The sequence below is a fragment of the Cyrtonyx montezumae genome, unplaced genomic scaffold, assembly GCF_038088225.1.
Source record: "Cyrtonyx montezumae isolate F1298 unplaced genomic scaffold, pur_monq_1.0 scaffold_15, whole genome shotgun sequence".
Lineage (NCBI taxonomy): Eukaryota > Metazoa > Chordata > Aves > Galliformes > Odontophoridae > Cyrtonyx > Cyrtonyx montezumae.
The window spans coordinates 9,517,003-9,534,969 of record NW_027071881.1 but is presented as its reverse complement, the minus strand read 5'-3'; the positions used below and the strand labels follow the sequence as shown (position 1 = coordinate 9,534,969).

At 39.5% G+C, this 17,967-nt stretch overlaps 1 protein-coding gene across 1 annotated transcript; it reads left to right on the top strand.

The window, feature by feature from the left end:
• Nucleotides 1–238: 238 nt before the first annotated feature.
• Nucleotides 239–17,426, top strand: NOS2 (nitric oxide synthase 2). Its single transcript, XM_065732081.1, has 26 exons — nt 239–409; nt 748–826; nt 1,383–1,505; nt 1,594–1,742; nt 3,705–3,867; nt 4,274–4,365; nt 4,771–4,912; nt 5,269–5,408; nt 6,035–6,209; nt 6,807–6,908; nt 7,544–7,738; nt 8,123–8,205; nt 8,515–8,659; nt 8,909–9,013; nt 9,500–9,549; nt 9,641–9,815; nt 10,312–10,444; nt 10,837–10,915; nt 11,719–11,897; nt 12,525–12,688; nt 13,479–13,689; nt 14,024–14,111; nt 15,051–15,172; nt 15,792–15,940; nt 16,633–16,827; nt 17,348–17,426. The coding sequence occupies exons 1-26, from the start codon at nt 303–305 to the stop codon at nt 17,411–17,413; spliced, it is 3,411 nt and encodes a 1,136-aa protein (XP_065588153.1). The 5' UTR covers nt 239–302; the 3' UTR covers nt 17,414–17,426.
• Nucleotides 17,427–17,967: the final 541 nt, after the last annotated feature.

The following is a 17,967-nucleotide window of genomic DNA, read 5'->3' as shown; positions in this document are numbered from 1 at the left end:
GGTATTATTTACCTAATAATAGAATAAAACGTGGTTGTGGCATTACTAAAAATAACAGTTCTCCTTGTCTGTATGTCATTACTGTAAGCATCAAGTAATTTTTTCATCTTTAAATGCTGAAAGTTAATTAGATCAAATCTATTATCTGCAGAGTTTCTGCATCCTTTTAAAGGGAGTTACCTTCTTAGTCAAAAACTGACCTTGTGGTGTGGTTTTTTTTTTTCTCTCCTCGGAAACGTTCCCACATCACACAAAACAAGATTTCAGCACTGTGAAGAAAAAGCATAAATAAAGTATACAAAATGCTGTGCCCATGGCAGTTTGCATTCAAACCCCGTGCTGTTAAGAACCAGTCCTCTGAAGAGAAGGATATCAATAATAACGTGGAGAAAGATACGAAGGTCCACAGGTAAGATATTTGCCTTCTAATAGCTTCACGGTTTCGATTTTGTTTGAAAAGGAAAGCTAAGTAACACTGGGCTCTGCTGTGTGCTTCCTCTGCAGTAATTTTAACAAAAGAGCAGTTGTCCCTGGGGGCACTGGGTGGTGTTGGTTTAGTGAGGTGGTGTTGGTTTAGTAGGGTACATTTAAGCTTTTATATACCTCACTGAGGAAATAAATCATTGTAGTTTAACATTCATGGTTACATGTATGCTAGGACCTAGGAGACATTTATATACTAGAAAAATGTACAAGGAAAAACTAAGCCTGTTGCTTTCTATTGAATTGTCTTTTTCTCTTTTAAAGCTTCGTGAAAGATGATGCCAAATTACGCAGTCTAAGCAAGAAGCAGATAGAGATGTCACCTATAATCACTTCAGCAGAGGTCAGTGATGGAGCGGAGTCTGTTCCTAGTTTCACTGACACTGTTCACACAGGTTGTGCTCACTGCTCAGAACCTTTCAAAGTTCTCGTGCAAGGAGTAACTGTGCGTACAAGAGCTTAGGGGTGCTGTGAGATCTTTGGATGAAAGTTCTTTTCTAAATGAAAGGGAGTTTTGGTAAGTCTTGATGCCAGGTACCTGGCCCAGTAGGGTGGAAGTGCCAAATTCCTTTATTCCTTTGAAATCCTAGCATTGTCCTTTCTCTAATTTTGTCTGATTTGCTTTTTACCTGAGACTATGACTGTTTTGTTAAGAGGCATTTTTGAAATTAAAAATATGTTGGTAGTGGCAAATACTGTTTTGTTAGTACAAAAATGCTCTTGGCTGTTTCATATCAAACTGTAGATAATGTTTTTTATTCAAATGAATGAGTATTCATGTTGGAGAAGATCACATTTCAGACTTTAAGTTGTAGAATTTGTTAGTAAAATAAAATTGAAGCATTAAGATATTTAAAAGGTTTGAAGAAAGTGTGTATTTTTATCTTTTCTATGTCCAGAAACCCCCCGAAAATGGTATCAAAGCTTCAAACCAAATATCAAGATGTCCAAGGCATTTAAAAGTGAAAAACTTGGAAAATGGATCCAGCCTTCTTGATACATTACACCTGACAGCAAAGGAGGTAGGACAGAAACCTAAGCAGTAATTTCTTATAACTTCCTGAAGATCTGTAGTGCAACATTGCTTTTAAAAACTTTATTGCTTTTCAGGTTATCAATTGTCGAACCAGAGCTTGCCAAGGAGCACTCATGACCCCAAAGGGCCTGGTGAGAGGCACTAGAGATGGGCCAGTTCCTCCAGAAGAGCTTCTACCTCAGGCAATAGACTTTGTCAAGCAGTACTACAGTTCATTTAAAGAGTAAGCCAACTGTATCTTCATTTTTTGAATAAAAACCCTCTACCTCCCTACCTCTGTGTGGGACTGGGCTGCTTAATTTCTTCAGAGGTATTGGCAGTTACATAGCATGCCTCCAAAAAATAGATGATTATTAGAAAAGGTGAACGGAATCATTACTGTAGTTCATGTGCTGCTTCTGCCAGTCCTAGGTCTAGAGAATACTACTGTGGACTCTTTCAGTGCATTTCTCAACCCCACCCCTTCAGAGTGTGTTGCATTATGGTCTACTAGAATAAACAGGTTGTTGAGGACTCTTCTAGAATGTGACTTTCTGTTTTCTTAACACTGGATGTTAATGAGATTAGCTCCTACTCAGATTAGTCTTAGACATGTAGGTAATGCTTGTAGTTCGTCCCGTTCCAAGCATCTTCTCTCTGTGTTCTCTTTTTGTATGTTTTGCCTCTCAAGGCTTTGACCAATGAGCAGAAGGACAGTTGATACCACAGAGCTTCTCAACCTTGCTCTGTGCTATCATCAACGTAAGATTACTGAGCATGCTGAGAGCAATGCTCTAGCTTCAGAGTTGGTTTGTTTTTACAAAAATGGATCTTGTTGCAGGAAAAGCCTGAAGATCTGCCTAAGGTCCAAGAATTTGCAGTGATGAGCTTTCAAGTGACAATTTACCATTTGCATATTTCACAATGATAAATAATCAGGCTTTCAGAGGGGCTCAGCCACATAATGCCTGCTTCTTTGGAGACTTTGAACTCTTCTACAAAGCTTTATTCCATCAAAGTCTCTCAGAAAATCCCTGTTTTTCATACAGACTGTGCTTACTTGCCAGAGTATTACATTTGCACATCTCTGTGCCTGTGGTATTTGATCACATTGATTTACACTATCTTACATGCTTGCCCTTGATCTTTCTTCTTGTTGAAAACGTGAAAACTCTCAGACAGCGCAGGCTATTTTCATTCTGTCTGTAGACCAACAAAACAATTTTTGTCTGTGCTGTGATAAACATTTCCTGATGTTTTGACTTCATTTTCTATTATCAAACAAAAAAAATTTATAGTTAGTTTTTCTAACAGAGTAATTGCTGAGCACTTCCCTTTTTTGTATCAAATTTTGCTCAGAAGACCTCTGTCCCTGTGAAAGACTTTGAGAGAATAGTCACTGTATTCCCACGTTGGGCTGAAGTTAGTATGTTTTCTGTTTGATTGTGTTTTGACAATTTTTACCAAACTAGTCCAGAAAATCCAAATTTAAACTGAACATTTGCACAGAAAAACTTGCGATCAATAAATATTTGCATTGGATGGTGGAAGGACAGTGTTGCTGATTCAGTTTCTATTGTGGTAGTTTCCTTGTGAGGCTAGTAAGCTGTCATTTGTACTCAGTAAGGCCAATTCAAAAATTCAGAAGCGAGGAAAAAGTCTCTTGATCACATGTCAGTTAGAATTCCTTTACCCAGAATGCCCACTGCTTTTGGTAAAAATATCAGACCCTAGGCTGTTGCAGTAGATAATAGCTATGCTTTGGGACAGAAGTGTGCTGCAATAGAGAGGACATAGGAAGCAGATAATGGTGACTTCTCACACCTGGAACATGGTGGAATTGCTAACTTTTTGAGGTAATGAATGCTTTCATAAATGATAAAGTATGTTGACCCATTTCATACCCAAATAGTGCAGACAGATGGGAAGGACAGATTTCTCAGTGTATATTAAACTTGCACTATCTGAAGCAATATAGATACTGATCCCCTTCTTGGAAATGGGCTCTACCTGCATTCTGCTACATCAAATCAGCAATGCAGATTGAGGTCTCCTGCTAAAGGACTCTTTGCTATTGAAAACTTTATGATTTCAGCAGTGTCTGAGCTCTTCTTGACCCAGAACAAAAGAAGCATCTGCAATTCAGATCAGTTGTAAGTAATGAAATTTTCATTGTTTCTTTTCATGGCTGTTTCCTGTTGTCTAGGTCAAAAATAGAAGAGCACCTGGCCCGGCTAGAAGCAGTGACCAAGGAGATAGAAACAACAGGAACCTACCATCTGACAAAGGATGAGCTGATCTTTGCTGCCAAACAGGCCTGGAGGAATGCTCCAAGATGTATTGGGAGAATCCAGTGGTCCAATCTACAGGTAACTTATGACTTTACAAATTATGGGCTGAATAACTGTCTGCTGTAAATCTGAAGAATGTCCTTCACTTTGGTAAAATCTGCCAATTGCTTCAACTGAGGACTGTCCATCCTATACGTACCTTGAAATCAATATTTTCTCTACTTTGTAGTTGAAGGAAAACTTATACAGGACTGGTTAGAGCTGAGAACCAATTAAGTCATGTAAGCAGGTGCATCTCTTGGGCCTTGAAGGATTGTTATGTGTGAAAATGTAAGAGCAGTAAAAATAAACCTTTCCTAGTGGAGCTAAAAGCGAATTGAGAAATACTGATTTCCTATTCTAAACTGTGTTAGAAAAGTAATGTGCTTACATTACTCCTCCAAAATTATTATTTTTTCTTTACCTTTTTTGGGGAAACATACAGGTATTTGATGCACGTGATTGTAAAACAGCCAAGGAAATGTTTGAATATATCTGCCACCATATTCGGTATGCCACAAACAATGGAAATATAAGGCAAGTCTCTTTTATTTCATTTGAATTTTAAATAGCAAAAATCCCATCTAAGTCTGGATTCAGAACTCCACAATAAACCTGATGTGATCTATCTAAGTTTTCTGACAACTTGTCTCTGCCCTTAATTCTTCTGATACTTACATGTTCCTCTCACATGCACCATCAACTGTTTTGAAAGTTTTTAACATTTGTAGCCCATGTTGCAAAAAGCTTTCATAACTCTTGGGGAAATAAATGATTTGAAGACTTGGGGAGGTAGGTGGGAAGAATGAACCATTTTATTCTTAATGACGTTTATTTTAGAAATATAAAATAATTGCTGCCAATAATTTATGTTTTAATAATCAGAATGTGTTTGATGTGCTGCTGTGATGTGTAATTGGGTTTGATCATGTCTTTGAGCAGATCAGCCATCACCATCTTTCCTCAGAGAACTGATGGGAAACACGATTTCCGTGTTTGGAACAGCCAGCTCATCCGATATGCTGGATATCAAATGCCAGATGGGTCTGTCATAGGAGACCCTGCAAGTGTGGAGTTCACAAAGGTATAGTTCCAAATACAGAATCATAACTATTTTCCATCTTGTTTAACTCACTTGTGTTTCATTTATTTTTCTTGCTTTTTTTTATGCAGACCTGGGAGGGAGCAATGTATTTCCCACCCAGCAGATTCTAGGTGCAGGCTGAAGCAATAATTCCTTAATATCCAGTGAAATACTCCCCTCCATTTCAGAACAGAGAGAGCTAAAACTCCTCTTAAGTCAAGGACATAATCTGTACTTGATTGACATGTCTTGATCTTGTTTGAGAGGGAAAGGCAACCTTTAGCACTGAGAATTTACCTCAGAGGGTTAACAGAGGGGTGGACTTCAAGAATGAAACTCATTCTCTTTACTTCCAGTTGTGCATTGAGCTGGGGTGGAAGCCCAAGTACGGCCGCTTTGATGTAGTTCCACTCATTCTCCAAGCAGACGGACAAGATCCAGAAATATTTGAATTCCCGCCAGAGATTATCCTTGAAGTGCCAATGGAGCATCCAAAGTAAGCATACCAGGTTTAGATAATGGCATTTTTGCCTCTGCCTCACCTTGGCAGGGGCTTAGCCTGTGCCTGTGGCAGCCATTTTATGGGTTGTTTGTTAGGGTGAAATTATGGTAAATTGTCCTGGGATGGTGAAATGCCTGTCAGAGCAATACAGTGAGATTTACATCAACAGAGTCAATAGTAGTTCTGTTGGATCGTTTTTTATATTCCTCGTTTCAATCAGATTCCGAATTAAAGCAAAAACAAACAAACAAAACCACAAAACCAACAAAAAAACCCAACAGGCAAACAAACACATAGCTTCTTATGGCAGTGGAATATGTGTGTGAAATATGGTTGCGTGCCTAGCAAAATGCTTATTGCTTTTTATTCTTTGCTTCTTTCTTCATCTTTGCTTCGGCAGTGGTGTGCAGATGGCAGAACTCTGTTGTGCTGTTCCTTGATTTCCTTAGCAGGCTGTTCCCCATTACTACATTGGATGTGAAAGCTTTGCTACGAGCTTCTGCAGATTGCTTCATGCGTTGGCCTCCCACGAGGCAGTGCTCTTTCACTTCATGGGCTTTTCTGGTTGTTGGCGAAGGGGGAGAATACAAAAACTAACAAATCAAATGTTTATTTAACAGATACGAATGGTTTAAGGAGTTGGGTCTGAAGTGGTATGCTCTGCCTGCTGTTGCCAACATGCTCCTTGAGGTGGGAGGCCTGGAATTTCCTGGGTGTCCTTTCAATGGCTGGTACATGGGAACAGAGATTGGAGTGCGAGACTTCTGTGATGTGCAGCGCTACAACATCCTGAAGGTAAGCTTCTGAGATGAGGGATTTTGTGACTCTGAGAACAGAATGGATCTCAGTGAGAATGGGTGGAACATTTCTGAAGAAGACATGCTGACAGCCTTTACACCTGTAAAAAAATATAAAATATGTTGTCCAAAAGGGAATTTTTCCACCAATTTTACTGTGAGTAGGAGCTGATTCAGGAATTCGCTCTTTGACTGCAGATTTCTCAGAGATGTGCTTGTTAGTTCCAGTCTGCTGTTGACAAGGCAATGGTGTCCTGGATATTAGTTGCTTCCTGGGCTCCTTGGGATGTTGGGCTCCTTTGCAACTGCAGATTAATAATGATGACTTACAACCAGGTGCTGCCACTTGCTGGTCCAGGAAAGCCCCCTTCTCTTCTCCAAACTGGAATAGCCTCAAGAACTGGAGCTCTCCAATTCAAACTTACCTATAATACCAAATATATGATGCTGTCACTTTCCCCAACAAAAGATTCACCTTTCTCCTTTCTTGAATACTTCTATCTGCATATTAATGTGATGAGGTGAAGAAATCATGAGGTGTTCATGGAGCATAGTAAATTTGCTTTTCCCTTTTCTTTCTCTTTCTGACTTACAGGAGGTTGGAAGAAGAATGGGACTGGAAACCAACAAACTTGCATCGTTGTGGAAGGACCGAGCTGTTGTAGAGATAAATGTTGCTGTGCTTCATAGCTTCCAGGTAAGTCAGTGAGCCTGGTATCCAGAGACACTTTGAATACTGTGTTTTTTCATTTAACTTACAACAGCTTTATACAAATATAGTGCCAGTGGGGCAACACTCAGTGTACAGGAGGTTACCAATATAATTCCAATAGAGTTATTATTTGTCTATGTCTGGGAAAGCAGAGGGATGTGAATGTCCTGTTGCCAGAAAAGGCCCTCAGATAGAGGGAAAAGTAAGAACAAAAAGAAAAGGAAGTTAAAGGCAAGATTATTCATCTTTTTAGCCCAGATGTCTAAGTGTGTAAATCTACATAAAGCCACTGAATTCATGCATTTCATTTGCAATTGCAGTCTCTTTAAGATATCATAACATTATGAAAGATGGGTAAAAATGAAACATATGCTTTTCAGCATGCATTTTCAGCGCTGGAAAGGTAAAATGCTGGTGTTAAAAATAAATAAAAAATGTCTTAATAAGAATCCCTAGTCAAAGGTCCACCTACATCTTCATTTTGTAGTTGCTAGTAGTAAATATTTCCCAAAACTGTATAAATTCCTTGGAATATTAGGTGAGCAAAAAGATTACTTTAATTATGGAATGGATGCAGAATGTGCTTTTTAATATGTTTGTTTTTTTTGCAATTATTCTAGAAACAGAATGTTACTATCATGGATCACCACTCAGCTGCTGAGTCCTTCATGAAATACATGCAGAACGAGTACCGTGTGCGAGGAGGTTGCCCAGCTGATTGGGTGTGGATTGTTCCCCCTATGTCTGGGAGCATAACTCCCGTGTTCCACCAGGAGATGTTGAACTATGTCCTCACTCCCTTCTTTTACTACCAGGTACATATAGTGTTAAAAATTAAAAAAAGATAGTAGCAGACAATTTCAGCAGTGCAGATGATAATATGAGATACAGAAAAGTCTGAATATCAAGCCCCTGTTAATCATACCTCTCTTAGTACCAGGTACATAAAAATCAAAGTTTAGTGGATAAATTCTTAAAAAAGCAGGCAATTTCTATTATACTGTGCAAGAGAATTTTAGTTCTGTTGAATTCCTAAACTAAATAAAATGCACTTTAGTGCTGTAGGGTCTGGTCGGTGTTTGTACAGCCAGCAAATCACAGGTACAGATCCTGTCAAGTCTATCCCTTTCAACTGTACACAAATTGTGCAATTGTTGTTTTGCACTACTGATCTGAAACTTAGCCTTTTTAAATTGAAGGTGGATGCATGGAAAACACATGTCTGGCATGATGAGACCCGTAGGCCAAAGAAAAGAGAAATAAAGTTGAGCATCTTGGCAAAGTAAGTGGTTCAAATGAACATCACAGTTTTGTTGAAATATTCTATTTTTCTGGTGCTTCTCTTACACATTTTATAATAATTATTACAGTAGGGTTGACCTGATTTGTTTGAATTATAGACTTGTACACATTTAGGTAATATTGGTATCTAAGGTTCTTGTTCAGGACTGTCTATATTGTATTGCTTCTTAACAATCTTCCAAGAAAAAGGCATACTCAAAACGAGCCTTATCTGGGAAACTGCTTGTGAATCAGTCTGAGTTTCTACGTAGCCATGCTCAAAATGATACAGGATGTGTTTTTTTTCCAGGGCTGTACTCTTTGCGTCACTACTCCTGCGAAAAGCAATGGCAGCCAGGCCCAAGGTGACCGTGATCTATGCAACAGAGACTGGGAAATCAGAAACACTAGCCAACAATCTGTGCAGCCTGTTCAGCTGTGCCTTCAACACTAAGGTAAGGAAATAGAGATCACTTAAACTGAACGGAAGATGAAGTTTGCCTGCTTTTATCAGCCTCTGCAAGGTTTTTTATTCTCTAAGCCTGTGTTTTGTACATCCACTAAATATAAGTTAGACTAGATTTTGTCTTTTTTCATATAGAGTAATGCCCTCTAAATTTGCTCAGCAGTCATCTGACAATCAGAGATGTGTACTGCTAGGCCTTATGTCCCTAGCAGTTTCTCATGAGCTTTATGTCTTCCAGATTCTGTGCATGGATGAGTACAACATCAGTGACCTGGAAGAAGAAACACTTCTTCTAGTGGTTACTAGCACTTTCGGGAATGGAGATTCTCCAAATAACGGAAAGGTACTATTTGCCTCAAAAGTACATATGCAACTCAACTCAAAGATGGCTGAGATGAGCTCTTCAGAGTTCTCTCTGGTGACCATGACAGGACGTGAGGGGACAGCATGAAGCTGCTTCAGGGGAAGTTAAGATTGAGAAGCAGGAGAAGGCTCTTTACCAAGAGGGTGATTTGGCCCTGGACCAGGCTTCTTAAGGATGTGGCCATGGCACCAAGATACTGGAGTTCAGGACGCGTTAAGGCAGCACTCTTAGACATATGGTCTAATATCTAAGTCTAATTTTCAAGTAGTCTTTTCTGGAGCCAGGAATTGGACTTGATGATTCTTGTGGGTCCCTGTCATCTCAGGATATTATGTGTTTCAAAGACAACCTTTTGTTTCTCTTGTATGTGAGTAAGGTATAGATCAGGGTCTCACTTCTAATTAAAAAAAAAATCAATCAAAGAGTATTTTTCTAACATTAAATGTTCTATGAATTTTTATACAGACATTGAAGAACTCCTTGCTCGCCCTGAAATTGCTGAGGAAAAAAATAAGGTAAAAATAATTTGTTACTCAGTTTATAGATGATGAATCCTTTTGTATTTCATTCGTCATAACTTAGTGTTCTTACTTGTATGTCCTGCAGATATGCTGTGTTTGGTTTGGGGTCCACTATGTATCCTGAGTTCTGTGCTTTTGCTCATGCCATTGACCAAAAACTGTCCCAGCTGGGGGCTTCACAGCTCACTCCAATGGGTGAAGGAGATGAACTCAATGGTCAAGAAGAAGCCTTTCGCACGTGGGCAGTCACTGCCTTCAAGGTGACTATATAAATATCTAGCTATGTGTTTGTTCATTCGTTCATTTCAATTATTTCAGCCTTCACTGGCATCCCAGAAAAGTGGGGAATAATGAAGGAAAACAGACATAGATTTTTATCTGAATTTTGAACTTCCCTTCCATCTGCTGCTTGACTAAATTGAAGGGGAAATGGGATCCTTTTTCTGTAATTAATATTCACATTAAGTTCCACAAAACCTTCTGGATAATGAGATGTTCAGTGTCAGTAAGGACAGCAGCATCAGACCTCTTAATTTTGCTAAGTAGATCTTTTTTTCTTCTAGCTAGATTGATGTACAACTGGAAGTTTGCTGAATTCCTACAGCATTACTGAATTCAGCAGCTTCAGTAAATAGCAACAGTCAGCAAAACTGAAATCTCCCCATAAACACAGCACCAGCAAATGAACAAGAAACATATGACAGCATTAAGAATATTTATTTTCCACGAATAGTCACAATTACTCCTTTTTTCTAGACTGCCTGTGACATTTTTGACATCCGTGGGAAAAACAGTATTCAGTTGCCTGAGATATACACATCTGATGACAGCTGGAACCCTAAGAAACATAGGATAGTACATGACTCTCAAACCATGGACTTGACTAAAGGTATTCTGACTTTCCACTTCCTCTATCCATTTTGCTTCATATAGGTCTGGATTGTAAAGGTTGTCTGAGGTTGGTCATACAGTGCTACATGATAGAAATCCTGTAATGAAATAGTGGTCAGAGAAAAAAAGATATTGTTTTACACTGAGTAAGTCATTACATCTTCCAGCACAAAAACATCAGAATACCAGAGCTGTCATACATTTTGGCAATCCCAGAAGAACTAGAGCTGAGGTTTTCAGCGAAGCCATGCACAGAGGACACATGGCTGACTAGAAGTGTATTCCACTCTAGAGCAGGCGTGGTTCAGTTCTTTTCTCTGTATTCTTAGAAGGTGCATTAAACAAACCTAATGACAGTTTTTCATTAGTTGTGTCCTCTTTTCTCAACAGCACTGGCAGACATTCATGCAAAGGATATAATTCCCATGAAGCTGAAATTCAGACAGCACCTTCAGAGTTTCAGATCCAGGTATAATACCTCCTTCCTTTGAGTATTGCATTTAATTAAAATCTTAAACAATTGAAATGCTTGGTTATAAACATCTCTTCCCTATGTTACTGAGAAATATATTTTAATTTTGTACCATCTGTAGTACAAGTAAATCATTATCATCAGTCCACAACAGTAATTAGGGACTTTGCTTCTGTTTAGATAGTAGTTCATTTCCCAGAGAAGTCTCTGGCAGCAGAGGGAACTAAATAACTTGATGAATATGGAAAAAAAATTGCCTCTTAGTCGAGGAAAAAAGGAAAGTTGAAGGTGGGAAGAGATGTAGCACAAGAAGCTGCTATGGGTTGTACTACAAAGCAAGCTGAGAGAAGACAGCATAAAAATACAGAAAGATAATAGGTGCACTGGCATCTGTCTTAGAAACAGCATCCATGAATAACTCTTCAGCATCCTCCAGGAAGTCTCTTTCATCCCTGTTCTAAATACAGTCTGTAGGATGTACTCTGAGCTGGTGCAGTGTGAGCTATTCAGTCTTCGGTAGAGCAGCACTTCCTTGCATTGGCTCACTACAGGCACACTTGTTCTATAGTGGACAGATCAGACAGCACTTCAGCATCTTATTTGTTTTAGTAGAAATCCTTCACATCTCTAGACTGTTTTTGTTTAAGTCTTCATGAATTACTAAGCTGATCTGATAATTTGATAATGAGCAATAAGCCCTCGCCAACTGTCACTTCACATTTGTGCCTTTTCTATGTAATTTAAGGGAAATCCTGTCAACGTAATCAAGATCTAACTGAGCTCTTTTTTTCTATATGTAGTCGTGTTACCATTCTAGTTAAGCTTTCCTGTGAGACTAATCAGGAAGTGCACTACCTGCCTGGAGAACATGTTGGGATTTTCCCAGGCAACCAGCCAGAATTAGTCCGTGGCCTCATTGCACATGTTAAGGATGCCCCTCCAGCTGATCAGACTATCAGACTTGAAACCTATGCTGAAGGTAAGTTGCTTCCCTTCACTTTGGATCACAGAGGATATTTGATAGGTGTTTCTAAAATTCATGAGAATTTTTATAGGCTGCATTTGATTATGTTGTCCTCCTCTTAAGTTTCACTAGGCTTTTGCAGACACTTTTAGGTAATCTTCTAATTCTAGGTTCTGCTTTTGTGTACTAAGGCAGTTCATGGTAACTTCACCAATGTTATCTGATATTTTGGGCTGACTCTATTTGTAATTCAGTTCCTAAATTGGCTATTGACTGCAATTAAATTAGTCTGCAGTTTCCTTACTGTTGTTGCATGTCAGTGTCTTAAAGTCAATTTACATGTCATGGTCATTTTTTTAACACCTAAGTAGCTGCAGTCTGTGAGATCATGGAACTCTAACACTCAGAAAGATGACTTCTATCATTCTTTTTGCTGAAAACAAAGTGTTTTATTATAATGTGGCTCCCTGCATCATATTCTTCACTCACAAAAAGCTTGAAACCTCCCATTAAGCTGTGTTCCAGACCCGTATGCAACTTAATCAGAAGTCATACTTTAAAAGACACTGAGTTTTGCAAAAAATTGCAGTTGTTGAATGCTTTGGGAGTTGCCACGTGATCTTCTGTTTCCTTTGTTTCCAGGTGGCTATTGGGCAAGCGAGAAAAAGATTCCTGCTTGCACACTCTCCCAGGCCTTGACATATTTACTTGATATCACTACTCCACCCTCCCAACAACTTCTAAAAAAACTCTCCCAGCTGGTAACAGCAGAAGGAGACAAACAGAGACTGGAAGTTTTATGTCATGTAAGTGTCAAGGCTGGAGTAACTACATAATGGATCATTCAGTACCCTTCTAAAGCAGAAACTTTAGAAATGCTTTTACTGCTGGTGTTTGATTTGCATCCCTCTGTTATATATTCTGTGAGCTTGTGAAACAAACCACAGTGAGAGAAAGGGTGCTCTTATGGCTTAACTTAGGTGTGGGAATCAAGAGTTTTCTTCAGATCTGGTATTTCCTGTGTGTTTGTGTTTGTGGGTGTGGGTGGGTCATTTTGCCTGCCCATTTCTCTTATCTGCCTTGTGGTTTTCGATGAGTTACCATAAAATACTTTAGTGCTTGCAGAGGGAGAGGTTGCAGGGGAGCTGTTAGATATTTTTGTCACAGAATTTGATATCAATAAAATAGAAGTGATGTCACTTCAAGTAACCTCACGAGTGTGGTAACTGCTTTGTTCTTCTGGGATCAGCAAGCACTCAGTAATTGCTCAGCAGGACCTGAGCGTGCACAGTTTTGTGGATGTCCCATAGCAGGGGGTGGAAAAACAGATTCTACTTCAGTTTCGGAGGAAACTTACGTATGAGAAAAATTGTAGTGGGCATTTCTGTTTCCAAAAATTAAACAGCTTTTTCAGGAAACCACAGAAGTAGTCTAGGGAAGGTTCTGAGAGCTCTCCGCTGATTAGCAGTTTAATATGTTGCATATTTAATTGAATATAAAGTAGGAATATTATTTTTAAAGTTATTTTTCGAACATCCTTGCTCTCCTGTATCTGCATGACCTGGTAACATTGTGACGATGGCGTTTGGCTTTCAGAGCACGGAAGAATACAATAAATGGAAGTTTTACAACAGCCCCAACATTCTCGAGGTCCTGGAAGAGTTTCCTTCTGCTGAAGTCTCAACAGCTTTCTTACTGACTCAGCTGCCACTTCTGAAACCCAGGTACTATTCTGTCAGTTCCTCCTGTGAGATGACGCCCAGAGAGATTCACCTGACGGTTGCTGTGGTAAACTACAGGACAAGAGGTAACGAATTGCTTTTTTCTTATTTCTGTCTTAATTAAATGACACTTAGTCTGTGTTGTGGTTCACAAAAATCTGTGTATGCTCTATGGCACGAAACATATCTATAAGAGGAAGTTTGTGTTGTGATACACACAGAGTAGTACATAGCAGTACAGATGCTCATACTGTATCAGGATTTGTTAAAATACTGCATCACTGGTATATCCTTGTTTTATAAATGATTACTGGGTCATTTACATCCTTGCTTATAAGCATAATTTTAAGTGCAAACTATGTTTTCTAAAAAAACCCAGCTTTTGAATACTTAAAAGTATTTTTCCATTCTTCTGATTAGATGGACAGGGCCCTTTGCACCATGGAGTCTGCAGCACGTGGCTGAACAAAATAGCTCTCAATGAAACGGTCCCGTGCTTTGTGCGCAGGTGAGTGTACGCCACAGGAAAAAAAGAAAAAGCAGTTTTTATTTCTTCTTCTTCTTCACTGTTTTTAAGTAACTGGTGATTGATTACCAGTTGGAGGATCTGAGCTTTTGAGGAGTGAGAAATGATAAATGGTTAGAAAACTGTGAGAGAATTTTATCCATATTGCAGCATTCCCCTGTGGAGCAGCTAAAGCTAAGTTAACAAGAAGCAACTGTCATCCAGTTAAGCCTTTTTCGTGTTTTCCCATTCACAGCTCAGGCTGTGCTCTTCAAAATCATTCAGGAAACTGTCACTGAGGAGTCAGTGATAACCTCCTCCCTGCAGGTATCTTCCTGACTATTTTGAGCTTGCAGCTCTGCAGTACAGACTGGTATTTCTCTTCTGTTCCAATGCCTGCCTCATTTCAAAGAAGCCAAGGAAAATCATGGAATAAGAATCATTAGGCAAATACTCACTGCATAATCCAGTGAAGCTTCCTTCCCTAGATGTCTCCTGAAGTTAATTCCCTTGAAATTTTCAGGAAAATAATTGAAATTGTATTGGATTCTAATGAGGGAAATTGTTCAGTACTTTTAGGAGTCCATTCAGAAATGTTTTCTTAGCTTCTCCCAGGTATTAACACCATTCCTACTGTGGTGCAGATGGGTTGGGGAAAAGAAAGGGGCAAAAAGTAGAGGTGATCATATACTGTTTTCTAACGTGTACTTCAGTGATGGTTGCTCTCCTAAATCACTGTGAAGTTATCAATGTTTATTTTGTAAAACACGAGCAAAGCTGATTCTTCAGCCCTTTCAAGATACATTTATCCTCACATAGAAAGCATAATAAGAGAAGATTCAAAGCAGTAGAGATGATTACTAGGTATCATTCTGTTAGCATTCTAGGAATACTTTTATTCTGAGTTTTACTTTACCTAATTAACATATTTTTGCATGTTAGTGCCGATGGATTCCGGCTTCCACAGGACCCGGCCAAGCCGTGCATCCTTATTGGCCCAGGAACAGGAATTGCTCCATTCAGAAGTTTCTGGCAGCAGCGTCTCTACGACTTGGAAAAGAAAGGTACTTACAGGAACTGCCACTTGGGGGAGGCCAAAACTCATCCAGCCAGAAGACATCTTTAGTCCTCCAAAGAAAATATCTTCACGTGGAGATTTTGTTTGGAGGACTACAAAACAGGAGGCACTTCTAAACATTGGCTAAGTAACCCACATAGAGATTTGTCATCACAAGACTGAATCGAATGGTGCACTGAAGCAGCCGATAATTCCATCCCACATGAGACTGTTCTGGTGGTCCTGAGGGGTTTGGTCACTCAGAGGTGTTAGCCCACGTGTGTAGGTACGGTGAGTTCAGCGTCTGCCCAGCTCTCACAGGGGGCACAGAGCAGAGAGAAAATGGTTTGGCCTGTCTCTATCATCATGCCTGGGAAATGTGCTTCAGTCAGTGATCCCATGGAGTACTTCAAAGCATCAGGCAGATTACATCCTAATGCAGTCATAAAATCAAGAGCTGTCACACATGTGCACGTGCTCCCCAGAGTTTTAGCAAGGAAGTCTAATTAGGAATAGCAGTTCCATTGCCTGATGAGGTGATGTGACAGGGCTCTTTCTGGGGGCAGTAGTATGAGATAATAGGCCCTACCAGGAAAGCCAAAATAACTGTCTGATGTTGGTTTCAGGGATCAAAGGTGGTGACATGATATTACTGTTTGGCTGCCGGCAGCCAGATATGGATCATATCTACAAAGAAGAAGTTGAAGAAATGCAGAGGAAAGGAGTTCTGAAAGAAGTTTTTACTGCTTACTCCAGGCAACCTGGCCAAGCTAAAGTAAGGCCGGTTCTTTTGTTCTTTAAGAGTTGGCTGCTTTAGGAGGGGTCCCTCAAGTTAATGCTTGGGCTCTGTTTAACTGTTCCATTGAAAAAAACAAAACACAACTGTTAGCTTTCTGCTTCAGTGGGTTGTGAACAAGTGACAGAGGGCCCCATTCCTCCAAAACAAAGGAGCCTCTCACTGTTCACTTCTGTAAGAGCACCATATATGTACATTTGCATTTTTAATCCTCGCTGCCTTACTGATATGTGTAGTAGGCAATTAAACATTTGAGTGCAAAACATCCTTTGAAATTAGGAGCTGGAACGTTTTTGGAAACCTTTCATTTTGCAGGATGTAATTAGCCTGTGAGCTAGAAATGAGTTGGCTCTCCTCATTTGTCACCATTTCCGTACTCTTTATAGCCGTTCTGCTTCTCTAGCAAGTCAGGAATCTTTTGCAGTGGTAATTGATTCTAAATAAAAGTCTCTTAATGTACTCTGGTTTAATCAAGGACAAGTCCAGCCTTCAAATCTGGGGCTTGTGGAGAGAGCATTTAAGACATTTTTCCTCTCCTGTGCTGTGGTGAAGCACATGGAATAGTTAGGGTATATTGAAACTTCTTATGTCATCCCACGCTGAATTTAGAAAAGCCAGTAGACAAAGTAGCATTAAAGAGACCTTTTCTAATATTTTTTTCTGTTTCTAAGGTCTATGTTCAAGATATTCTTGAAAACAAGTTGGAAAGCAAAGTGTGTAATATCTTGCATAAAGAAGAAGGGCATCTGTATGTCTGTGGAGACGTACGCATGGCCAGGGATGTTGCTCAGACTTTGAAAAGGATACTTGTAAAAAACCTGAACCACACAGAGCAGCAGGCAGAGGAGCACTTCTTCCAGCTAAAGGTATCCTGTGATGTACAAGGCATTACTTTCCATTCAGACAGTGCTCTAGCAGGTTTCAAAGTCACACTCAAGATCTTACAGGCTGCAATTAGCTTCTTTTCAGCAGTGTGCTGAAGGGCTTAACTGATCAGCTTTGTGTGCCCACCACCACTGATGATGCATGGTTTGTCCGGGTTAGATGAAGTCGTGTCGTGTTCCTCTCTCACATACAACCCTTCTGCCCAGTGTCCCTCTTTTGGTCCTGGACATTCACTTTGCAGTATCTCTGGAGCATCAAAAGTTTGATGCTTTATTGTATCAAGAAAGGAATGTGAGTTTAAGAAATGTATGGGCCAGTCACTGAGAACAGTGTCTGAGCATGGCAGGCTTTGTAGGACTGCTCTCTTAGCAGAACTGCCTGGAGCTTGTGTGTCTGCAGTTGGGTTCCTTTATTGGCAGCAACAAAGTCCGCCGTCACAGTCAGTCATACAAATGCTTAATGTCACAGATTCATCTCTTGGGTTTTTCTTTTCTTTTTCAGAGCCAAAAGCGATACCATGAAGATATATTTGGGGCTGTGTTCCCACAGGAAGTCAAAAGGATGTAAGAGATTTGCAGCCGTGGGTCCAGGCACGAACCGGCGGACGTTCTGCGTCATGTTTGCACGTTTTGTTGTTGTTTTCAAAAATCAAGGGATCAGATCCTCTGCTTTATTCTTGCTCAGTGCTGCACTTCTGATGGTAGGATTTGATTTCTGAGCTTTAGCCTTAAGTAAGAAAAAGGTGAAATGTAACTTTTGTTGATCTGAGACTTCTTTTAATAGATTAATTTAATATTGAAGTTGCAAATTATTTTTTTAATTCTATCTAGGTTAGTATAATAAATCTGTCATCTTCTGCAAATACGGAACGTACAGAACTGAGTCCTGAGGAAAACACAGACTTTTTTTTAGCATCAGTGATGTTTTCTTAGTTATTTCTCAGTTATTGCCATTGCTGGAAATGATTTTTGGTTGTTATTTTTTTTAATGGACTATTTATCTGTTTGAATTTATTTATATTATTGTTTTACTGAGCGTGTTATCTTCACTTCAAAGCAGTTAAGAGGATGGTTGTGATGCTTGGTTGTATCTGAAGCAACTGTTGCAGATGTGATAAAAAC

What these genes read in the sequence shown, in the direction of transcription:
- NOS2 (XM_065732081.1), top strand. Translation starts at nt 303, where the DNA reads ATGCTGTGCCCATGGCAGTTTGCATTCAAACCCCGTGCTGTTAAGAAC. An exon ending in CTGTGCTTCATAGCTTCCAG is followed by an intron (nt 6,909 to 7,543) that starts GTAAGTCAGTGA and finishes CAATTATTCTAG; the next exon opens with AAACAGAATGTTACTATCAT. An exon ending in TTGCTGAGGAAAAAAATAAG is followed by an intron (nt 9,550 to 9,640) that starts GTAAAAATAATT and finishes TATGTCCTGCAG; the next exon opens with ATATGCTGTGTTTGGTTTGG.